Source organism: Choloepus didactylus, chromosome 10, assembly GCF_015220235.1.
Source record: "Choloepus didactylus isolate mChoDid1 chromosome 10, mChoDid1.pri, whole genome shotgun sequence".
In the NCBI taxonomy this organism is placed as follows: Eukaryota; Metazoa; Chordata; class Mammalia; order Pilosa; family Megalonychidae; genus Choloepus; species Choloepus didactylus.
Window position 1 is genome coordinate 40,010,569 of NC_051316.1, and position 26,427 is coordinate 40,036,995.

General features: G+C 39.6%; 1 protein-coding gene across 1 annotated transcript in view; it reads right to left on the reverse strand.

Moving 5' to 3' along the window:
- PCSK5 (proprotein convertase subtilisin/kexin type 5) overlaps window positions 1–26,427 on the reverse strand; it is a 422,934-nt gene that overhangs the window by 48,800 nt on the left and 347,707 nt on the right. Inside the window, exon 25 of the mRNA XM_037797346.1 lies at window positions 1,139–1,181. Within this exon, the coding sequence (XP_037653274.1) occupies window positions 1,139–1,181 (43 nt within the window). The remainder of the gene's footprint in view (window positions 1–1,138; window positions 1,182–26,427) is intronic.

Here is a 26,427-nt window from a genome sequence, read left to right on the forward strand (position 1 = left end):
TTGGCTCATGAAATGCCATCTGGTCTACCTTATAATAATCAAACCTGGGGGCCTCTTCCTCACCCCCCCCTTCCCTGTTTAAATGGAGCAATAATTTAAATCAGTAGGTCAGGGGTACATTAATATAGACATACAGCCAATGGAGAAACTAACAAGTTATTCTGGAAAAGTTGGGTTAAAATGATAAGTTAAACAATGTTTTGGCTTCTGGGACTTCCTCTTTCCTCCCATCCACCCCATCCACTTTAGTGTCTTCCCATCTGCCACCACATTCGAGTCATGGAATCTGATGGAGGTGAAGGGCAGTGTGGGTGACAAGAGGGTGTGACCCAGAGCTGACCCATCCCTAGCTCATGGTGCCACTTGAGCAAAACCCAGCATCTCCCTGAGCATTAGTTTTCTCTTCTGGAGAATCACATTGAACCCGTGTCCCCGAACGTCTTGATGGGAAGGTGAAGAGCGAAACGGCAGAAGAGTGTGCATTTCACAGAACTCTCGGGTAGTTAGGGTGACAGGGAGGAATGACGCAGCCTGTGTGCTACACAGTCCCTTCCTTTCCTTTCCAGGACAGGAACCAATGTACACTGGAAGGGAAACTAGAGTAGGAAGGGCAGGTGATGTTGAAACTCACCATCTTTGATTTTGTAGCCATCTATCAGAGACCTTTGGGGGTGATGGTCATTGGTGTTTCATTTAATCTAATGCTTCGTGTCCTTCATTAGCCAAGGCATGATTAAGAGCTGAGCATAGCACCTGGCTTCAGTCTGGAGCATCTGACTCCAGTTCAGGACAACGTCTCCATGCAGACATTTGGGAACAGCTTGCTCGGGGTTGGGTGCATTATTAAGGTCTGTCCATAAACGGCAAGGTCTGAATCTTGGTAACCCATGGCAAGATTCCTAGACACCAGTGTCAGGCTGGATGACTTCCAGGATCGAGAAAGGAAAGGCCTCCTTTCGAGGTAAGAAAACAGCTGGGCTCTTATTACTAAATCCAAGAATTGCTTATGAATAGCCTGACAGCATGTAGTTGCTTCAGGCTGCAGGGACTCTTTGCTTTAATCACTGGATATTGGATTAGGTCAGTGATGTTAAACTGCAGAAAAGTTAGTGCTATGAAAAAAAAAGGCCAAACTTACATGTAATACCCCATGGCACATGAGGTACAGGTTCCTGGATCATCTGGAAAAAAAAATTATAATCATGAAAAATAAAAATCACTAGGAGTTAGCCATCAGAAAAGTTGTGGCTCGAGATAAATAATCTCTTGTGAGGGTTTTATGAAAAGTGCTGTCCAGAACTGATATTTGAACAGATGGCACCATTTTAAATTAGTAACAAGATGTGCACTATGATTTATTTTATCAAAGGTAGTAAAATCATAAATGCTTGGCCCTGACTTTCAAGGTGGAACAGACTCAAGCTACTAGGTCTTTAAATTGCAGATCAACAAACCATCTTTGTGGAGAACTCCATGGCCTTGCCGAGGTGAAGGCATTTAGTATGTCCACACAAACATTTGGAAGGGGTGTAAGCTTCAGACTGTGAATGGTGGACTTTCTGCAAGTTGCCCCAAATGCTCACCAATCTAAGGGAGTGTAATTTGGGAAGCTCCTTTGGAATCTGGGCAATTATCTTTCCCAACATGAATATCCACTCTGTATTCTGCACTTTACAATCCTCTTAAGGAAACCATGCTGTTCTCATTAAGTGCAATGATTCAAAGTGTCCCTGCTGACTCAGAGAAGGTTCTGTCCTGCAACTTTCAGGGAACTTCAAGAGAGAGAAGGGACTTTGAGTATCACCAACTGTCTCTTCCCCTCCATCCTAAACCCTCCCAGGAGGTGCAACTCTTAGCTTTGATTAATAAGGGAATTCTATGTCCACTGGCCTGAGATTCTTGTGCATAACAGTTATCTCGGCAGGTTCTTTCCATCAACTGACCTATGCACCAGCCCTGCTCTTTTCATCCTAAAAGGAGTTGGAGAACATCTGCGCCTCTTTAAAATGTTTCTTTGGTACATGAAGATCTTTATGTACCTTTTAACTTTACTTAAACAAAATAAAACTGTGTCCTCTGAACTTTGTGCATAGCTTTTCTTTCTCATCTATTCTGGGGTCAACTCTGGTTTTTTCAAAGGCTGCCCTTTGGTGTAGAGACAGCCTCACCCAAATCTTTGGTCACACACTCATCTGGGGTCCTCCTAAAGATTTTGCAAAATGACATTACTGTGTATTACACATAACATGGCTAATGCATTGCACCAATAGTTACAGTGGAAAAAATTCTAGAAGAGTCTCTACCAATGAAGCAGGGATTCCCAGAACCTTCTGGAAATATCCTGGTCATAGTGCAGCGGGGAAGGCAGCAGCCTGGGAGCTGAGCTACCTGTTTCTAGTTTGAAGTTTCAACCTGGGCTTAACTGTCTTTGAACTTGCGTAAATGCTACTCTACAGTCTGGGACCTAGACTCTTCAGCTGTAAAATGAGCTGGTTGGACAAGATGATTGCTAAGCTCCTCAAAAGTCAAAGATGCTGAAAGTGAATCTAGCAGGAGTCAGCAAATTATAGCTCACTCAGGGCCATATCTGGCCATGCCCGTTCATTTACTTATTGTGTAAGGCTGCTTTCATGCTACGAAGTCAGAGTTGAGTAGTTGCAACAGAGACTGAAAATATGCCCCTTTGCAGAAAATGTTTGCTGACCCCTGGCTATCACACTATTGACTCATGATTTTATTATGTTCGTCTTTGTTAGTTAAAACACAAGTATGCATATTATTATCTCAATAGCTGGCTTGGGAGTTCCTTGTAGGAAGAGAACTGTCTATGTTTAGGATAATGCCTTGTTTATACTTGGGATGGGAATTTAATTGGAAGGATTGAAGGAAAGCCAAGACAACCAAGGAGATGGCCAGGTGGGTCTGCAGGAGGCCAGGATTTGCTCATGGGAGAGAAACAGTTTTTAAGTCTGGGTCAATGTGGTATGTTACAGGGCGACTAAAGCAGGACAGATAAATGATCCAATAACCAGGCTGATTAAGTGGACCCAGGAATCTGAAGCTAGAAGTGCTTAATGAGAAAGCAAAACTCTGCAATTCTTAGGAATCTTCGGGAGGGTTTTACACTTTTTACAATCAAAGAATCAAACATCTGAATCCATCTCCAGAGGGTGCAGAGGTGCCAACAAACACCACTGTTTCCAGTGGGAAAATTCATTTCCCACTCTGAGTCTATTTTTGCATCTATATTCCTCTCAGTTCTTCTTCTAAATAACTTGCCACTACTCGGCTTGCATTTGGGCAGCTGACTTTTCTCTGCCTGTCCCCAATGAACATATTTGACTCTGGCAGGTTTGCTAATTTGGCAGGGGCTGGGAAAATTCTAATCCTGTTCTCTAATGTTCTGGCCATCCCTCCCATCTAGGAACTTAATGAGCTTGCTCTCTTCTCCTTTAAGCAGGTCACTGATGAAAATGTTGAACAGAACCAAGCCTCAGAAATGTGCATATCATTCTAATCTTGAGTTCAGCGACTACTTCAGCCTAGTTGCACAGTGAATTTGGTACATTTACAACAGTTTGCATAAATGAATAATGCATAGAACAGTAACTGTGTCTTATAACAGCTTATGAATGCCTACTAGTCATTCTCATTATCAGGTGTTCTAAAGAATAAGAATTATTAAAAAGTTTTTTTCCACCCCAGAAGATCCACAAGTCAGACATAAGGTAAATGGATTTAGTCTGACCACTGAGAAGCAGCTGTTATGGGATTACGGAAGAAGGTAACCATCCCAAATCTAGAAGTTGACTCTAAGTCAACCTCGTATTTGGATGGCAAGGAGGGGTGGCTTAAGGAGAAAGATGAATTTTCCTGGCTTCTAGTGTGCGTGTGTGTTGTCTAAACAAATTAGAATGTTAATTGTCTTGGAAGGTGGTAGCCAAAGTAGAATATTTAAATAGTTCTGGGTATCTGATCTTGTCAAACTTGTGAACTAAGAGAGCATATTTTGAGGGAAGATGGGGCAAGTTCAGTCAGAATTCAGAGACAGCCTCGCATATTTGGGAAGAAGCCTTCAGAAAAAGTTGCTGGCTTCCAGCTTCTCACGTCCCCACTAGTGAGAATGTGCGAGCAGATATCTTGTCAAGACGGGGATACAGCTTTCCTTTCTTGAGGAAACTCTTCTTCTATTGTCTCATTTTTAGGGGGTGGGGTGGGCAGGACCATAAAGTCCACTTTATCTCGAGAGCTCTTCATGCTGCTCCGTGTTGCCTTTCCCCTGTTTACTTGGAAAGTATCCATACTGGAGCTCATCAAGAACTACCGAGGGCTGCTGCCCTGCATGGAGACATTGACTTCTGCCGACCATAGCACCTTCTTAAGTGGTCAGCTTACATTCGCTGTCATTTTATTATGTTCTCAATAATCCCTATAGCCTTTATGGCTTAATGTGGATGAATCAGGGCCACATTAGGATTTAGGTAGATCTTACCTATAGAATGTACTGGAAAGGGGATATCTTAAACTCAAGATGGAACTGAACATTTAAAAATATTTGGGAGAGGCGGGGCAAGATGGCAGACTGGTGAGCTGTAAGTTTTAGTTACTCCTCCAGGAAGTAGGTAAAAAGCCAGGAACTGTGTGGACTGGACACCACAGAGCAATCTGTCTTTGGGCATACTTCATACAACACTCATGAAAATGTCGAACTGCTGAGATCAGTGAAATCTGTAAGTTTTTGCGGCCAGGGGACCCGCGCCCCTCCCTGCCAGGCTCAGTCCCGTGGGAGGAGGGGCTGCCAGCTCCGGGAAGGAGAAGGGAGAACTGCAGTGGTAGCCCTTCTCGGAAACTCATTCTACTGATTCAAACTCCAACCATAGATAGACTGAGACCAGACACCAGAGAATCTGAGAGCTGCCAGCCCAGCAGAGAGGAGACAGGCATAGAAAAAAAAAAATAACACGAAAAACTCCAAAATAAAAGCAGAGGATTTTTGGAGTTCTGGTGAACACAGAAAGGGGAAGGGCGGAGCTCAGGCCTTGAGGCGCATATGCAAATCCTGAAGAAAAGCTGATCTCTCTGCCCTGTGGACCTTTCCTTAATGGCCCTGGTTGCTTTGTCTATTAGCATTTCAATAACCCATTAGATCTCTGAGGAGGGTCCTTTTTTTTTTTTTTTTTTTTTTAATCCTTTTTTCTTTTTCTAAAACAATTACTCTAAGAAGCCCAATACAGAAAGCTTCAAAGAATTGCAATTTGGGCACGTCAAGTCAAGAGCAGAACTAAGAGAGCTCTGAGACAAAAGGCAATAATCCAGTGGCTGAGAAAATTCACTAAACACCACAACTTCCCAAGAAAAGGGGGGTGTCCGCTCACAGCCACCATCCTGGTGGACAGGAAACACTCCTGCCCATCGCCAGCCCCATAGCCCAGAGCTGCCCCAGACAACCCAGTGTGACGGAAGTGCTTCAAATAACAGGCACACACCACAAAACTGGGCGTGGACATTAGCCTTCCCTGCAACCTCAGCTGATTGTCCCAGAGCTGGGAAGGTGGAGCAGTGTGAATTAACAAAGCCCCATTCAGCCATCATTTCAGCAGACTGGGAGCCTCCCTACACAGCCCAGCAGCCCAGAACTGCCCTGGGGGGATGGCACTCACCTGTGACATAGCACAGTCATCCCTCAACAGAGGACCCGGGGTGCACGGCCTGGAAGAGGGGCCCACTTGCAAGTCTCAGGAGCCATACGCCAATACCAAAGACTTGTGGGTCAGTGGCAGAGACAAACTGTGGCAGGACTGAACTGAAGGATTAGACTATTGCAGCAGCTTTAAAACTCTAGGATCATCAGGGAGATTTGATTGTTAGGGCCACCCCCCCTCCCCGACTGCCCAGAAACACGCCCCATATACAGGGCAGGCAACACCAACTACACACGCAAGCTTGGTACACCAATTGGGCCCCACAAGACTCACTCCCCCACTCAACAAAAAAAAGGGTAAGCAGGGGAGAACTGGCTTGTGGAGAACAGGTGGCTCGTGGACGCCACCTGCTGGTTAGTTAGAGAAAGTGTACTCCACGAAGCTGTAGATCTGATAAATTAGAGATAAGGACTTCAATAGGTCTACAAACCCTAAAAGAACCCTATCAAGTTCAGCAAATGCCACGAGGCCAAAAACAACAGAAAATTATAAAGCATATGAAAAAACCAGACGATATGGATAACCCAAGCCCAAGCACCCAAATCAAAAGACCAGAAGAGACACAGCACCTAGAGCAGCTACTCAAAGAACTAAAGATGAACAATGAGACCATAGTATGGGATAAGAAGGAAATCAAGAAGACTCTAGAAGAGCATAAAGAAGACATTGCAAGACTAAATAAAAAAATGGATGATCTTATGGAAATTAAAGAAACTGTTGACCAAATTAAAAAGATTCTGGACACTCATAGTACAAGACTAGAGGAAGTTGAACAACGAATCAGTGACCTGGAAGATGACAGAATGGAAAATGAAAGCATAAAAGAAAGAATGGGGAAAAAAATTGAAAAAATCGAAATGGACCTCAGGGATATGATAGATAATATGAAACGTCCAAATATAAGACTCATTGGTGTCCCAGAAGGGGAAGAAAAGGGTAAAGGTCTAGGAAGAGTATTCAAAGAAATTGTTGGGGAAAACTTCCCAAATCTTCAAAACAACATAAATACACAAATCATAAATGCTCAGCGAACTCCAAAGAGAATAAATCCAAATAAACCCACTCCGAGACATATACTGATCACACTGTCAAACACAGAAGAGAAGGAGCAAGTTCTGAAAGCAGCAAGAGAAAAGCAATTCACCACATACAAAGGAAACAGCATAAGACTAAGTAGTGACTACTCAGCAGCCACCATGGAGGCGAGAAGGCAGTGGCACGATATATTTAAAATTCTGAGTGAGAAAAATTTCCAGCCAAGAATACTTTATCCAGCAAAGCTCTCCTTCAAATTTGAGGGAGAGCTTAAATTTTTCACAGACAAACAAATGCTGAGAGAATTTGCTAACAAGAGACCTGCCCTACTGGAGATACTAAAGGGAGCCCTACAGACAGAGAAACAAAGACAGGACAGAGAGACTTGGAGAAAGGTTCAGTACTAAAGAGATTCGGTATGGGTACAATAAAGGATATTAATAGAGAGAGGGAAAAATATGGCAAACATAAACCAAAGGATAAGATGGCCGATTCAAGAAATGCCTTCACAGTTTTAATGTTGAATGTAAATGGATTAAACTCTCCAATTAAAAGATATAGATTTGCAGAATGGATCAAAAAAAATGAACCATCAATATGTTGCATACAAGAGACTCATCTGAGACACAGGGACACAAAGAAACTGAAAGTGAAAGGATGGAAAAAAATATTTCATGCAAGCTACAGCCAAAAGAAAGCAGGTGTAGCAATATTAATCTCAGATAAAATAGACTTCAAATGCAGGGATGTTTTGAGAGACAAAGAAGGCCACTACATACTAATAAAAGGGGCAATTCAGCAAGAAGAAATAACAATCGTAAATGTCTATGCACCCAATCAAGGTGCCACAAAATACATGAGAGAAACACTGGCAAAACTAAAGGAAGCAATTGATGTTTCCACAATAATTGTGGGAGACTTCAACACATCACTCTCTCCTATAGATAGATCAACCAGACAGAAGACCAATAAGGAAATTGAAAACCTAAACAATCTGATAAATGAATTAGATTTAACAGACATATACAAGACATTACATCCCAAATCACCAGGATACACATACTTTTCTAGTGCTCATGGAACTTTCTCCAGAATAGATCATATGCTGGGACATAAAACAAGCCTCAATAAATTTAAAAAGATTGAAATTATTCAAAGCACATTCTCTGACCACAATGGAATACAATTAGAAGTCAATAACCATCAGAGACTTAGAAAATTCACAAATACCTGGAGGTTAAACAACACACTCCTAAACAATCAGTGGGTTAAAGAAGAAATAGCAAGAGAAATTGCTAAATATATAGAGACGAATGAAAATGAGAACACAACACACCAAAACCTATGGGATGCAGCAAAAGCAGTGCTAAGGGGGAAATTTATAGCAGTAAACGCATATATTAAAAAGGAAGAAAGAGCCAAAATCAAAGAACTAATGGATCAACTGAAGAAGCTAGAAAATGAACAGCAAACCAATCCTAAACCAAGTACAAGAAAAGAAATAACAAGGATTAAAGCAGAAATAAATGACATAGAGAACAAAAAAACAGTAGAGAGGACAAATATCACCAAAAGTTGGTTCTTTGAGAAGATCAACAAGATTGACAAGCCCCTAGCTAGACTGACAAAATCAAAAAGAGAGAAGACCCATATAAACAAAATAATGAATGAAAAAGGTGACATAACTGCAGATCCTGAAGAAATTAAAAAAATTATAAGAGGATATTATGAACAACTGTATGGCAACAAACTGGATAATGTAGAAGAAATGGACAATTTCCTGGAAACATATGAACAACCTAGACTGACCAGAGAAGAAATAGAAGACCTCAACCAACCCATCACAAGCAAAGAGATCCAATCAGTCATCAAAAATCTTCCCACAAATAAATGCCCAGGGCCAGATGGCTTCACAGGGGAATTCTACCAAACTTTCCAGAAAGATCTGACACCAATCTTACTCAAACTCTTTCAAAACATTGAAGAAACTGGAACACTTCCTAACTCATTTTATGAAGCTAACATCAATCTAATACCAAAACCAGGCAAAGATGCTACAAAAAAGGAAAACTACCGGCCAATCTCCCTAATGAATATAGATGCAAAAATCCTCAACAAAATACTTGCAAATCGAATCCAAAGACACATTAAAAAAATCATACACCATGACCAAGTGGGGTTCATTCCAGGCATGCAAGGATGGTTCAACATAAGAAAAACAATCAATGTATTACAACACATTAACAAGTCAAAAGGGAAAAATCAATTGATCATCTCAATAGATGCTGAAAAAGCATTTGACAAAATCCAACATCCGTTTTTGATAAAAACACTTCAAAAGGTAGGAATTGAAGGAAACTTCCTCAACATGATAAAGAGCATATATGAAAAACCCACAGCCAGCATAGTACTCAATGGTGAGAGACTGAAAGCCTTCCCTCTAAGATCAGGAACAAGACAAGGATGCCCGCTGTCACCACTGTTATTCAACATTGTGCTGGAAGTGCTAGCCAGGGCAATCCGGCAAGACAAAGAAATAAAAGGCATCCAAATTGGAAAAGAAGAAGTAAAACTGTCATTGTTTGCAGATGATATGATCTTATATCTAGAAAACCCTGAGAAATCAACGATACACCTACTAGAGCTAATAAACAAATTTAGCAAAGTAGCGGGATACAAGATTAATGCACATAAGTCAGTAATGTTTCTATATGCTAGAAATGAACAAACTGAAGAGACACTCAAGAAAAAGATACCATTTTCAATAGCAACTAAAAACATCAAGTACCTAGGAATAAACTTAACCAAAGATGTAAAAGACCTATACAAAGAAAACTACATAACTCTACTAAAAGAAATAGAAGGGGACCTTAAAAGATGGGAAAATATTCCATGTTCATGGATAGGAAGGCTAAATGTCATTAAGATGTCAATTCTACCCAAACTCATCTACAGATTCAATGCAATCCCAATCAAAATTCCAACAACCTACTTTGCAGACTTGGAAAAGCTAGTTATCAAATTTATTTGGAAAGGGAAGATGCCTTGAATTGCTAAAGACACTCTAAAAAAGAAAAACGAAGTGGGAGGACTTACACTCCCTGACTTTGACGCTTATTATAAAGCCACAGTTGCCAAAACAGCATGGTACTGGCACAAAGATAGACATATAGATCAATGGAATCGAACTGAGAATTCAGAGATAGACCCTCAGATCTATGGCCGACTGATCTTTGATAAGGCCCCCAAAGTCACCGAACTGAGCCATAATGGTCTTTTCAACAAATGGGGCTGGGAGAGTTGGATATCCATACCCAAAAGAATGAAAGAGGACCCGTACCTCACCCCCTACACAAAAATTAACTCAAAATGGACCAAAGATCTCAATATAAAAGAAAGTACCATAAAACTCCTAGAAGATAATGTAGGAAAACATCTTCAAGACCTTGTATTAGGCGGCCACTTCCTAGACTTTACACCCAAAGCACAAGCAACAAAAGAGAAAATAGATAAATGGGAACTCCTCAAGCTTAGAAGTTTCTGCACCTCAAAGGAATTTCTCAAAAAGGTAAAGAGGCAGCCAACTCAATGGGAAAAAATTTTTGGAAACCATGTATCTGACAAAAGACTGATATCTTGCATGTACAAAGAAATCCTACAACTCAATGACAATAGTACAGACAGCCCAATTATAAAATGGGCAAAAGATATGAAAAGACAGTTCTTTGAAGAGGAAATACAAATGGCCAAGAAACACATGAAAAAATGTTCAGCTTCACTAGCTATTAGAGAGATGCAAATTAAGACCACAATGAGATACCATCTAACACCGGTTAGAATGGCTGCCATGAAACAAACAGGAAACTACAAATGCTGGAGGGGATGTGGAGAAATTGGAACTCTTATTCATTGTTGGTGGGACTGTATAATGGTTCAGCCACTCTGGAAGTCAGTCTGGCAGTTCCTTAGAAAACTAGATATAGAGCTACCATTTGATCCAGCGATTGCACTTCTCGGTATATACCCGGAAGATCGGAAAGCAGTGACACAAACAGATATCTGCACGCCAATGTTCATAGCAGCATTATTCACAATTGCCAAGAGATGGAAACAACCCAAATGTCCTTCAACAGATGAGTGGATAAATAAAATGTGGTATATACACACGATGGAATACTACGCGGCAGTAAGAAGGAACGATCTGGTGAAACATATGACAACATGGATGAACCTTGAAGACATAATGCTGAGCGAAATAAGCCAGGCACAAAAAGAGAAATATTATATGCTACCACTAATGTGAACTTTGAAAAATGTAAAACAAATGGTTTATAATGTAGAATGTAGGGGAACTAGCAGTAGAGAGCAATTAAGGAAGGAGGAACAATAATCCAAGAAGAACAGATAAGCTAACGTTCTGGGGATGCCCAGAAATGACTATGGTCTGTTAATTTCTGATGGATATAGTAGGAACAAGTTCACAGAAATGTTGCTATATTATGTAACTTTCTTGGGGTAAAGTAGGAACATGTTGGAAGTTAAGCAGTTATCTTAGGTTAGTTGTCTTTTTCTTACCCCCTTGTTATGGTCTCTTTGAAATGTTCTTTTATTGTATGTTTGTTTTCTTTTTAACTTTTTTTTTCATACAGTTGATTTAAAAAAGAAGGGAAAGTTTAAAAAAAAAAAAAAAAAAGAAAAACAAGTAAAAAAAAAAAGATGTAGTGCCCCCTTGAGGAGCCTGTGGAGAATGCAGGGGTATTCGCCCACCCCACCTCCATGGTTGCTAATATGATCACAGACATAGGGGACTGGTGGTTTGATGGGTTGAGCCCTCTACCATAAGTTTTACCCTTGGGAAGACGGTTGCTGCAAAGGAGAGGCTAGGCCTCCCTATATTTGTGCCTAAGAGTCTCCTCCTGAATGCCTCTTTGTTGCTCAGATGTGGCCCTCTCTCTCTGGCTAAGCCAACTTGAAAGGTGAAATCACTGCCCTCCCCCCTACGTGGGATCAGACACCCAGGGGAGTGAATCTCCCTGGCAACGTGGAATATGACTCCCGGGGAGGAATGTAGACCCGGCATCGTGGGACGGAGAACATCTTCTTGACCAAAAGGGGGATGTGAAAGGAAATGAAATAAGCTTCAGTGGCAGAGAGATTCCAAAAGGAGCTGAGAGGTCACTCTGGTGGGCACTCTTACGCACACTTTAGACAACCCTTTTTAGTTTCTAAAGAATTGGGGTAGCTGGTGGTGGATACCTGAAACTATCAAACTACAACCCAGAACCCATGAATCTCGAAGACAGTTGTATAAAAATGTAGCTTATGAGGGGTGACAAGGGGATTGGGAAAGCCATAAGGACCAAACTCCACTTTGTCTAGTTTATGGATGGATGTGTAGAAAAGTAGGGGAAGGAACCAAACAGACAAAGGTACCCAGTGTTCTTTTTTACTTCAATTGCTCTTTTTCACTCTAATTATTATTCTTGTTATTTTTGTGTGTGTGCTAATGAAGGTGTCAGGGATTGATTTAGGTGATGAATGTACAACTATGTAATGGTACTGTAAACAATCGAAAGTACAATTTGTTTTGTGTGACTGTGTGGTATGTGAATATATCTCAATAAAATGATGATTTAAAAAAAAAAAAAAAAAAAAAAGAACTCTGGACGGCACATCAGAAGGCCAGCCAGTCTTAGTTCTGCCTGTAATTAGCTGGTCATCCTTAAGCAAATCTCATCACCTCTCTGAGCCCTGTTTTATCATTTGTAACATGGGGAGCATGAAAATGATAAGATTATAAAACCATTTGCTCACTTCCAAGCCTCTTAAGAGAGATGTTAATAATGAATCAATTATTTTTAAATGGGATTTTTCCTCTTATTTTATATTTTTAAATCTATATGGTATTTTTTTCAGCTGAATAAACCTGTAAGATACATGATGACTTGAAGTATAGTTAAGTAGCTCCTGAGTTCACTTTAAATCCATGAAGTTTTTAAAAATATAGCAAGATTGCCTAGTTTATTACAATATTTAATTATTATGTAGATTTAAATAAAAGGGTTGGTATTTTGAACAAATCATCAAGCATGTTTGTCAACCAATGTGAATCTAAATAGTAAAGAAGATAACTATGAAGAATATTGCAATTTTAATTCATTTTAGCAGCTGATGTAAAAAAAATCACATGTAAACATGGGTTTCTTGACAGTTTAGGGATTTCAGGATTTGTGATTCATAATGGCATGCATTTAAATTGATTATGTGAATTTTGATCTTATTTATATCTTACCAGTTTTTTCTTATTTATATCTTACCGGTTTTCTGATCTTATTTATATCTTACTTTCATAATCTGTGTTGTTCAAAAAGGATAAAATAATTAGGAAAAATCTAACAAAAGTAGTACAAAACCTATAAGCAGAAAACTACAAAATATTAGTGAGATGAATTTTAAAAGATTAATAAACATAGAAACATTCCTTAAAAACAAAAAAAAAATATTTGAAGAAGAATAATTCTATTTTTATCATTTCTGTAATCTTTGTGGCACATAATTAGGAGTACACACAAGCTAAAATGTCTTTAATTTGTTAATTTTTATTGTTTTTATTATATGTTTGTTTTTCATTGAGCAGGGGGAGAGAACCCCTTTGTTGTGTAATAGCTCCATATGCCAACATTAGCCATGGATTAAATATTATACTTTGGTATAATTGACTCTATGAAGTTGTGGGGAAAATCTGATTTCAGGGTGCTTATATCTTATCTTTGGTTATTTCTTTCAAGGCTCATTTTCAGGCTTCTAGGACTTTTTCAGCCATACTCCATGTTATCCAGAACTCCATCTACCACTCCCTATTGGAACCTACCTATCCTGCCTCCCATTGCCACTTTCTGGGATGAGAGACTAAGAGGCATGTTAAATGTGTGTTCTTAGAAGGTTTTGAGGTTCTCAATTGCCTCAGTCTTCTCTCAGGTGTCCTCGAGTCCCTAGGCTCCTTCTACCTTGGCTCTCTTAAAACTTCAGGCCACATCTGTAAATGTTCCCATAAAACATCCCCACCTTATTGCAATTCAACAATCCATAGATGCTTGCTATTCCCAGATGATCTTACCATTTGGCTCAGTCTCTTTCCCTGGGGCTTAATCACCCAGACCCAGTCACTCAATCAGCAGGAGCCAATCACCTGGGTTCTACCAGACTCCAGACGCTGTTCAACTTCACGTTGACTAATGACACCCACACTTAGGCAAAGTGTTAGACCAAACCCATACTCCATTCATATCCCATGGGTTTTTAGCCCCAACCATACTCCAAGGTCCATCAGTAACAGAAATCTAAAGCAGTGGTCCCCATAGTTTTTTGATTTATCACTCCATTGGTTTTAAAAAAATTAGCATACATCTGCAGTTCATATATGTATACGTGTATGTGTTTCAATTATTTACATGCACTACTGCATTAATATTTTGCATATAAAAAGGTATGCCAAAGCAGATCACTTAAGAGGATAGCATAAAAATTAATTGTGAGCTTAAATTCTATTTTTTTCTGCAGCCTAATGGATTGTCTTGCACACTTCTCTTTGGAGACCAGTGACTCAGGCCATACCCGCCCTAATGCCACATATAAGCTAGTGAACTAATATATTAATCTTCCAAAAACATGTCTTACATCTGGTTTCTTAAAGTTGCACTTGGATGGAACGGCACTCTGATGGTTTCACTCATCTGCACGTATGTAAGGACCCCAAGCACTTGGCTTCCAGTACTTCCTTATCTAGAGACAGATTATTTGATTCTAATTAACTTGTTTACCTAGTATTTTTGGATTGGGAAATAAGTGGAAAATACAGGTATGAATGAAAGTGTTTCAGTGATGTGATTACATACCCCTTCCCCTCTCATCCACCACCCTCTACAGCTTTAATATATACCTTTGTTAAATTTGATCCTTAGAACAAATGGTCTAAATGAAAATTACTAATGAGGTTGTACCCATGAAAAATAACCTAAACATTCGTCTATTGGGCATAGTTTAAACGAGTTATGGCACACTTACACAGGATGGGCTATGAGGCAGCCGTTACAATCTTGTTTCTCAAGAATATTTAATGGCATGGAAACATTCTCATGCCAGCCTATATGCAAAAGGATGATAAACTAAATCTATGTATATGTATATAATATGTATAGATATGGCTTTATCAAAAAATCTGAAGGAAAAAAGCTAAAATGTTAACAATAATCTCTATTTTATTAATGTGTGCATATATTTCTATATTTTCTTCATAAATGTATGCTGCAAAAATAATTAAGATAACAAATGTTATTAAGAGAAGAAAGAAAATACTCATATTCTGCCTTCCAGGGGTCATTTGGGCCAAGTTTTTGGAAACAATCCCCTCTCCAGATCTCCCCTGAGGGAGTGGGCCATCTAGTCACACTCTTCATTTTGTGTGCCTGTCCTGCTCATTTTTCAGTCTCAAATCTTCCTTCTGTCTCTCAGATCTTTCTAATTCTGCATCACCAGGACAAAACTCATGTTCTTCTACGGGGTTTCGTTAAAACAGTGACAGATGTTTCTATAAATGCTTTGAAAAAAATTCACTTTTAAAATGAATTTTTTTGATAGGATTCTGTAAAGGAAGCAGGTGACTAGGGAACTGGGTTATTCTTGGCTCTGCCTCAGACTTGCTAAATGGACTAGGGCCTGTCACTTGGGGTCAAGCATTCTCAAAGAGCCCCCCTGACGTGCACCTGCGTCTTGTTAGAGCATCAGCAGAATGTCCATCCCCTACTGAGATGTGTTACTGCTCCCTTTGAGGGGAAAGACAGCATTATCAGCAGCCAATACTTGAATTGTCTGGGGTTGTAATTAAGCACATTGTCACTAATGCATATTCTTCCAGAGTAAATATGTACTTAGTTATTGAATGATGCTGTACAAATTTGTAGGGCATTCTTCAATCCACCCAAAGATAATGAACCGGGTAAGAGATTTATATGCCTGAAGAGTGCAACTAATTATAAGCTCCAGATAGCACTAGAAAGTACACAATACAAATAGGCCTTAGACTTAGAATTGCTTCAAATAATTAACACTTGAATACAGAATGGACCCTCGGACAGCATTGCCAAAGCAGATTTTTCTGGAAGGTTCAATGGTGCTGGGATACAAAGTATTTGGTTAAACAGACTGTTGATGATTTCCAATCATTTTACCCTCACTGGCATCCAAGGACCATGCATAAATATTTGATCAGCTATTTGCAAATGGCACGGCTGACAATGCAGCAGAACCCCTGGAGGGACACAGTAGTAGAAGGGACCTGAATAAATAAATCGTTGCCTACAAATGTTGGTCCAAAGTGGGTGCATTCCTCTATTGGACTCTAGTCTTTACCAAGTCCTCTGATTCCAACATGGAATATCAAAATAGGGAAGTTGCTTGTGGATTTCCACACTTCTCTAGGCCACTAGCAGGTAGACATGACAAAGGAATATAAATGGGTGAGTTCTTGAAAGGATCACTCACGGGAGCTGTATATTCATTCACATATTCATTCATTCTGGAGCTCACCTTTTAGGAGAAAGATAGACAATTTAAAGAGTTGGATAAATATCAGAGTGTAAACAAAATGAAGACTGTTCATGAATAAATGCATTAAGCAGTCACTAGAATGTAAGCTCCATGAAGACAGGGTTTTTTTGGTTTTGATTCATTTAGATTTGTTTTTTTCCTGTATCCCAAGCACCTGGTACATGGCAGATGCTCCATATATATGCATTGACTGTATAAAATAGAAAGTAGAAGTACATAAATTCAGATTGTGATTAGTGCTATGGCATAAAACAGGATTGAAGGGTTAGAGAGTGATAAGGCTGGGATGGAGGAGAAAGGATAGTTAGGGAGAGTGTCTTCCAAGAATTGATGTTTGAGTAGAGATCCAAATGCTAACAAGAAGTTAGCCATGTGAAGTTCTGAGAACAAAGAGTTGCAGATAGAGGTCAAGGAAAGCTTGACTTGTTCAAGGAACACCAAGAAGATCAGTGGGCTAGAGTGGACTGAGGTCAAGGGAGAATGTTATGAGATGAGGTCAGAGTCACGGATAGGACCAGCTCAAACGGGATCTCATGGCCCAGGATAACAGGTTTCATTCTAATCTAAGAGTAACAGGGAGGCATGAAAAACTTTGGAAAAAGACCTGATGTAGTCTGAAGAACATCAGTGGGTGTTGCGAGTGCTGTGCGGAAAATTATTCATTTAACTCTGGAAGCTGCTGCATCTATTAGATCTTGCAGAACTGGGATTCCACATAACACACGTGAGAAACACTTTTTTAAGGTATATGCCAGAGGAAAAATGATTAAGGATAAACTAAGAATGTGGCTGCAGTAATGAAAAATCAGATTTGAGAGAAACTGGAGAGGTAAAATTGAGAAGATTTCATGAGCAGATGTGGGGGTGAGGGGGTAGGGTGACTCTCTGGTCTGGCTCGAGCACCTGGATGGATGGGAAAAGAGCACCCAGTGGTGAATGGACTTGGGAGTAATAAACAAATATTTAACTTTCATTTTCTACAGTCCATACATAAGGAGAATATTCAGATGAGAAAGACAATCCTTGCCCTCCAGGAATTTGCAATCTGGTGATGAGGCAATAATTAACACAGCTAATTTAGGGAGAAACAACAGTGTGGCAAATGTTAGAATGGATAAACAAACCTCCAATCTAGTACACCACAGAAATATTTGTTCAGGGTCTGAAAAAAACTGAGTTATGATTTTTTCCTCTGTCTCTTTCCACTTAATTGGGCTTTTATTTTTCCTTTTCAGAAAAATTCAGATCATTCTTATCACAGCTAGGGTTGCAAGATGAAATAAAGGATGCCCAGTTAAATTTGAATTTCAGATATACAATGAATAATTTTTAGTAAAAGTATGTCCCTTGAAATACTGTATTTTATTTGCTAATGTGGCAATCCTGATTGTAAACAAATGCTAGTTGTTCTTTTCTAATCTTTGAAGGTCAGTATGGCTGTTTAAGATACCGTATTTGGTTCTCTTAAGTAAAACAGTTCCAGATAAAATATGAAAATAAGCTTCTAAATGCACTGCTGATCTGGCACAAAGGCAAAGTAAAATATGACCTCTGAGCTGTAGGTAAACTACAAAGCTTGCTTTCACTTTGGGGTTATCTGCTGAAAACTAGAGCCCTTGGTCTTTTCTTTTGAAAGCTGCAAAGAGGTCGTGTGTGTGTGTGTGTGTGTGTGTGTGTGTGTGTGTGTGTGTGTGTGTGTGTGTTGGGGAGGGGGAGGGAGGTGGTCAGGAGATAAAGTCTAAGGCTCATCTATAGTGGAGAGACTAAGAGAAGACCCCCAACATTAAGCAGGAACACTCAAGGACTATAGCTCAGTATAAGGATGATTGAAAAATAAACTTTTCATTCAGGAGGAGGGGACAGTGAAAAATCATGCTGGTCTTTGTCTTGGCACTAGGTAGGTTAAAACAAACCAAACCAAATGACAAAAACCTCCCGTGAGAATTTATAACATAAACCACACAAAGAAATCAGGCACTGTGAGAGAGAGTCGGTAGAAATAATAGACCATAGAATGAGATCCACAGAAATTACAGATTTTGAAATTATCTGGCACAGAATATAGAAATAACACATTTGTTATGTTTAAAGAAATAAAAGAGCATCTTGAAAATATAAAAATGACCAAAGAGTGGAAAAGAACTAAACAATTTCTAGAAGTGAAAGACATAAAAATCAGAATTTAAAATTTAATGGATAGTAGATAGTAGATTAGACATAATAGAAAGAGAATTAATAAACTCCAAAATAGATACAAAGGAAAGATACAAAATCCACTTCAACAGAGATAAAAAGATAGGAAATAGGAAAGACGGACTCAAAACAGAAAAAATGCTCCATTCTCTTATGACATTTGAGCTAGGTCTAACTTAGGAGGTTAGAATGAGAAAGGCTAACATATGGCAAAGTTCCAGAAAGAGATAATTGAGACAATGGTAAACAGGTAATATTTAAAGAGAATAGAATGGCTGAGAATGTTCCAGAATTATTTAGAGACCAATCATTAGTTCCAGGGAAACTAAAGAATTGCAAACAGCATTTATATATATTTCTATAAGAAAACCCATTGTAGTGAAAGTGCAGAATAAACTTTCTTTTTCAATGGAGGAGCAGAGATGTAGCATGTAAGAGGAAAGAAAGTACCTTGAGTAGCAGACTTGAAAATTTTGTGGATGAAAGAGCATCAGTCATTTCAAAGAGACACTAAAATAGTGGCAGAAAGTTCCTTGAAATTTTGATGGAGGAACTAGAATTATAGAATATAGGAGCCAGAATGGAACTTAGGCTCAAAACCTAGCTCAAATGTCATAAGAGAATGGAGGATTTTTTCTGTTTTGAGTCCTCTGTCCCCAGACAGAATCAGTCCTTTTTCTGAGCTTCCGGTAAATTTTTTGTTTGTGTTGATACTGCAGCTAGGAATACACCAGTTAGTACACAGTGAGTTGGTAATAATCTGTGCCAGCCAGGGAGTATATCTTACTTATCTGTGCAACCCCAGTGTTATGTTTAGCATTAATTCATTCCTTCCACAAATATATTTTGAGTCCTCCTATATGCTAGGGCTACAATGGTGACTAATTCCTAGTACAACGTGGAGCTTGGAATGTAGGGGAGAATGCAGCATGTAGAAAGATATTGCAGTAAATTCTGTGTGATCAACATTTTGAACAATTTGCTGAGAATAGAGTGATAGCTAACCCAGGGTGTGTGTGTGTATGAGGGGTGCAGTGCAAGAAGGGTTCCTTGCAGAGGTGAGGGCTCAGATGAGATCTGAAAGATAGATTAGTTAGATAAAGAGGAAGGAGGAGAGAGCAGGAAAGGAGAAAAAGGAATTCCTAGGTAGAAAGACCTGAAGGTAGAGATAATTAAATCCATGGAGATAATTCCTTTAGTAAAAGGGTTCATGAGATTCCCCTTGAAGAAACTGTAGAGGGAGAGACAGGATCTTGTCAGAATATAGCATACTTGCCCTCACTTTAATTACATATAGGTTTTAACTAGAAGGATGGGGAAAGTACCACAATGGATCAAGAAGAGTCTTGGGTAGATAGAAGAAAGGGTAGATGTTGGTGCTTGAGGAGCCAAGACGAGTCAGGAGAGATAAGGCTGAGGAGGGAGGTGACTAGGTTATAAAGAAGCTTTTATTTCAGGTTTATCCAGAGAGCCACGGGAAATCATTTTAGAATTGTCTGTTTATGATCAGGTTTAAATTTTAGAAAGAACACCACCACTGCAGTGTAGAGAATGGATTTCGAGTGTGGAAGGGGAGAAAAACTTGGAATTTAGGGAGACGAGTTAGAAGACCATTGCAGTATCCAGGTGAGTGGTAGTGGGACTGGGCAGAAGTGGACAGAACGAAAAACATTTAAGGAGTAAAAATACTTAGTGACTCACTGAATGTGACAAGTGTATAGGGACCACTGTTTTTCTCCGTGTTCCTACCTTGACTTTAACATGTTGGGAAGATAGCTTCCTTCCCTTCTTTCTAATTCACCTACTTTTGTTTTTTTAATTCAGTTTTATTGAGATATATTCACATACCATACAATCATCCATGGTGTACAATCAACTCTTCACAGTACCATCATATAGCTGTGCATTCATTACCCCAATCTATTTTTGAACATTTTCCTTACACCAGAAGGAATAAAAATAAGAATAAAAAAATAAAATTACCAAATCATCCCCCCCTATCCCACCCTATTTTTCATTTAGTTTCACCTTCTTTTGAATGGGAAGAGTAATGCCTTATCTTAGATGGATTGGTGAATTTGAGAGAAAGAACTCAGCATGCATCACCGTGTGGGATGGGGAATTTAGTTCAGTGTGGGGAAGTACTAGGAAGCTCACTTTTCATAGATTTAATTCACATTCTCCATGTTAGCCTCATAAATAAAAAAGCTAAAACTTTGATCTTCTTTTCCATAACCCCCCTTTCCCATCTTAGTGCGCATTTGCTTCTAAATTGTGGACAGAGATGTGATAGATTATTACCTTTTTTTTTCTAATGAAGTCTAGAAAGAGAGGGAGGAATAAAGGATGTCCTAGGGTTTTGGCTTGAGCAGCTGGGTAATGCTAAGTATGAAGCCATATAATTTGGAAGAGGGGTAGTTGGAGACACAGGTGTGAGAAGACAACACATAGAAGGTGCTCGATATGTTTGCTGAATTGAAAGTGGTCCAGCCTTCCCTGTTTGAGGAGGAGTAAGCTGAGCCCCAAAGAACCTCAGTCCCTTGCCCAAGATCACAAAGAAAGAATACAGATTTGGGAACTTCCATTCCTATAAATACCAGGTGATTTCTCTTATTTTCTTTGAACTGCATTCATTTAAGATTGCATATCCTTGCTTAATAAAAATATTTACATATCTACTCTAAAAGACCATATAATCCAGCGTTATTATGCTACTCAAGATCATTTGCTCCTCTACTGGTTATCAAAAGCCCACATCACAACATTGCCAGAGAAGGTTTGTCCAGGCCACAGGATATGGGACACCTCAGTTGAGCTTTGCACCAACAATTTACCCAAATCATTCTGTCAAGAGCCCCCAGTCTGCCTCCCATCTAAGGGGTCTACAGGATATTTAATCATTGCAGTTTTCACTTCAAAACCTTGCTTTGAATCTCCAACTTATTCAGGATACTCTGTCAAAGTTGAACTGTCCAGAGCAAAACAGAACAATACTTTGGATGCAGAAATAAACATCTGGAGCTGCAGGAGCCAAGCTGGAGAAGCCAAAGAGGCTGAGTGCACAATCCCACCAAAATAATATTTTTTATTACTCCTCCATTCATTCAGACAGACAAGGGAAGGTTACAGAAAGCATAACCTTTCATCTCCAGACTCGGCTTAGAAGCATCTCACATTCTGAGCATCCAGGGAAACTCCCCAACCAAATATATTGTCAGAAAAAAAGAAAACCAAGACAATGTACGTTTATCTCCCCTACTGCCTAAACAGAAACGAAACTGCTGAAAAACAAGACTTATTCTCCAACAGACATATTTTCAAGTCGTTACTTTTTTGTCCAAATTGCTGGGTTTGTATAAACAAACTACGGCTTATAAAAACAAGTTCTGTTATCTGAAAAAAAAAAAAAAAAAAAAATAAATCTAAAAGCCATCCCATGTGATTCACCCTTAAAAATAGAAAAAGAAGTCTCTTACATTTTAAAAAAGATATTTTGAAAGACTCTGCCTATTCATCATCAGGAATATTTTAAAGAAGTGATATTTTCTTTTGTGTATCTTCAGGTTGCCATAGCAACCGGATCACTTTCTATTCATTAATCAGGAGGCACCAGTCAGGAAATCCACCCCCCCACCCTGGTGCCAGCCTCTGCCTATTGCCCCACCTTAAATCTTCACAGATTTTGGAAATACTTCTCTTCCAAAAGGTTTCTCTTGATCTTAGAGTTTGGCTGTATTCAGTGTATTATTTATTGCTGTGTATTTTCTCCTCCGTGCTAGTTGATGACTTCTGTGGAGTACCAGATATGTTTTGATTGCTCCTTTCTCTGTATTTCTGTGATTTTATTTCTTAAAGTTATGGGAGGTTTTGCTGAGTCTCTAGGGTCGTGTGGTAACTTATCCAAAAACCCTTCTACTTGCTCTTCCTTATGTATACCTTTAGCCGGAAATGCTCTGCAGATTTAAAAATGAATTTTGGTTTTCTTCCATTTTCCTTTTAGACTTTTCCTTAAATGTCAGCAATCCCATCTCAATTTCTATTACTAACACTTGGACCCCATGAAACCATGAGGAATGATCAGCACAATGTTTTGTCAATCCCGATCAGCCTGAGGGACTTAGTGACTCATCTTTCCTGAATTACTTAAATTAAGAATAAGGGAGGAGGGATCTTGGAGGGCTGTAGACCAGAGGAAGTTGTAGTCCAGAAACCATGAGTAGAATCTGGTGTGCAGAAATGTCTTGTCTGACTGGTACAGTGTTGATCCACAATGTCTTTTTAAAAAATCAAAAGATTTCTCATAAAAATCTGAATTATCTCAAGTTCTGCATGGCAACAGTTGGTTGGAGCGGAGTAGCAAATGACGCCTCTAGATGGGTTTGCCCTTTTGGGCCTCAGTCCCATTGGCTCAGTGACTACGGTGCCCACTTGAATTTTGGATCCTTGGTCTTGTCCAATCTCCATCCCTTCCTCCAATTTTACAGATGCAGAAACTGAGACCTGGAAAATTTCAGTAACTTGACCAAAGCCAAATGGCTCATCCGTGGTAGCTTGAGCACTAAACCAGTATTTTCCGGAGCCGTATGTTCTGAAGATCAAAACTATACATCTGAGGATGTTTTTATAGCCTAGAGAATGGAGGACCCACTAGGTACTCGGAACAGCAATTTAGACTGACCATGGTTAAGAATTACACAAGTGCATGCTGGTGATCACCAGGAAACAGAGCTGCAACTCTTGCCACTGTGGGCTTTGTGGAAAATGCTCTGTGGGCTGTTAGAATGGAGAAGAGAATTATTATTAGGCCTAGAGAAATACATCAACAGGGGGAGCGTGTGCATGTGTGCCGTGGGATGGGCAAGAAGAAGGTAGAGAACTTTTGAACACATTCTTCCCAAATAGCAACTTTTAGAGATTTTTCAAATGCAATATGTTGATCTGTGGTCTAGGAATTACGAAAAGATGAAAGAATGTTAGAAGAAATACTATGAGCACAAAACAGATTTATCTAGAACAGGTAGTGAAAAGTTGGAGACATTTTTATGTTATTTTCTTCCCTATCAATTAATGGCACAGGTCCTGCCAGTGTCCTACACAGTCTGTGCAGCCCTCCAATTCCATGTTGGAACATTGCTGGACTTACGGGATGAGGTGAGCCCACAAGCGTATGTGAGTGTGTGTGCGTTTGCACACCCAGAAACATGCGTGTGGATTTTGTGATGGTGGGCAATGAATTCATGAACAGAAAGGTAACACCATTCAATTTTTGACAGACTTTTCTCCTTGTATCCATTCACAATGAGAACAAAAATTAATAAATAAATGCGGTGGGTTTGAATGCTGCAGTAAATAAGGAGAAAAGTCGGCCATAAAAGGGAACACAGGCTGTGGCAATGCTTATTCTAAAAGATTCACCGGGAAACGAATCCATTGTAATAATAAAAATAAAAGCTTAGCACCTGCCAGTGAGGCAAGCCGCCACTGAGACATTACTCGGGCTGGAGATGTTCTTGCTTTAGTTCTACAACAGCCTTTGACTCAAGAAGCTTTTGTGATAATGCAGAAAAGATTCAGGGAAAGGCCAAACACCCAGCCTTTACAAAGCCAAACTCTTCTTCCTGACGCACCCCCTGTGACTCACCTAACAGCTTTCCAGTGGCACGTCCGCCTGGAAACAAGAGGGATTTCACAGTACGATTAAGTCTGCACAATAACACATAAGGTAGAAAGCAGGCTGACAATTATCTGCCAAATTTGGGGAGAGCTCCCCCACCCCCCACCATGAAATATCTTCAATTGTCTGCCTGCATATGATTCTTTTGGATAATTGTTGGCTAACTCTCCACAGCATGTATTATGGACCTGAGCATTCTGGGAAAGCTCTTCTATTTTCCTTCTCGATGGCATGGGAACACCCCAGGACTGGTTTGTAAGGTTTGCTTTAGAATAAGAGCTCTATTTTATAAGGCAGTCTGCTGAGACTCCTTTCTCAGACACTTCAAAGATTCTGGCTCCAAGGTCATTGTTCTTTCCAGCATTTCACAGCCCTCCAGGGGTCTTTATTCATATTGACAGGTGATAAGCTATTTTCAAGTCATGGGTAATCATAGTAATTCAGCATTTTTCCTTATTAGCACCTCCGAATGGGGAAAAGAGCATGGAAGCTCTCATCTGTGCTCAGTTTTCTCTTGGTTTGCAGCTTTTATTCTCCAGATGGGCTATGTTTTTAGTCCAAAAGGAGTAAATGAAAGAGCATCTAACAATCTTTCTAATGGTCACAAATTACACGGAGGAGAATGCACAGCATTTTTTTCTTCTCTTTGAGAGAAGCCACCCGGTCTTGCAGGACAGTGATTGTTCTTTCCAGGGCTGGTTCATGAGACACTGTCGAATGATCGATGCACATGTGTGTGCCTATGTGCATGAATGTTCATTCTTGATGGCGAGGCAATTTTCCAAAGCACTGATACATGTTAGGAATCTCTAGTATTTTCTAAGAAGTTTGGCACTGATGGAAGGGGGCTGAGTTTGGCTATGGAAGGCTCATATATTTCAGCATGAAGGAAACATGATTCAGTTTCCATACAAACACCAAGAACACCATTTTTTTTTTTTTATAATTTTTTTACTGACTCTATAAAAGATGAATAAGCACATATTTAGAAACATCTGAGGACATCTGTGATTTACCCAAGCCACTATGATCCCTCCTTTAGGCCCGTTATTGTGAATTATGTCTACATGTGGTAAGGAATGTGATTTTTTTTTTTTCCATTGGATTATTTAATTCATTCATCTAACAGTTTTGCTGACAGCTTTGCCACCTTTTTGAGGCAATATAGTTATTCAGCCTATTATCTGGTTATTTCTAAGAACTGTGCCAGTTGATGATTTGAAAATTGTACTTCCTTTGACCAGGGATTACATTTAACACAATTAAAGAGAAGTTTAGGAGAAGTTGTCTTCATGTTAATTTTGAAAGCTATACATTTTAATAGCCTGAAAAATAGTCAGGCATGATAAAAACAGGTATCAGATGGAATTACAAATGAGAAGGAAAATGTGATCCATAGGTGCATTAAAGTGCTAACAATCCTTCTCTTTGCAGGATTACAGCCTTGGTTTTGACTCTCTCAAGAAATTTCCTCTCACTTCAATTCAGCACAGTTCTTAGCCCTTGAAGCTGGTGAAAAATTCCTTTAAGATAACTAAGGGGAAGCTACTTCAGGAAAGACAGGAAGGCTAGTTTCAGAATTCAGACCTCAGTGTCAAGGCAGAAAGAGATTTTTGAGATAATAAGGCAATATTAATAATTATGCTATTAATAATGTTGATAGGCAATGCTAATAGTTATTGAGCCACTAACATGTGCCAAGTGCTTCTTTACATACTTTAAACAGTGTATCAGTTTCCTATTGCTGCTGTAACAAATTCACAAATTTAGCAGCTGAAAACAACACAAATTTATTATCTTACAGTTCTGCAGGTCAGAAACCCAGCGTGTTCTCACCAGCTAAAATCAGGGCGGTCGTGGGGCTGGCTTCCTTTCTGGAGGCTCTGGGAGAGGATCCATTTCCTCATGTGTGTTCTTGAAGAAATCCATTCCTTGCCGTGGTAGGACTGAGCTCTCTATTGACTTGCTGGCTGTCAGCTAGCAATGACAGGGCTTCCCTTCGTGTCTCAGCTCTCTCTCTCTCTCTCTCTCTCAGTGCCACCAGGAAGAGTTCTCCACTTTTAACGGCTCATGTGCTTAGATTGCACCTAAGCAACCCAGGATAGTCACCCCATTTCAAAGTCCTTAACTTTAATCACATCTTCAAAGTCCCTTCTGCAGTGTAAGATATCATAGTCATAGGTTCTGGGGATAAGGGGTAGCTGTCTTTGGGAGGGC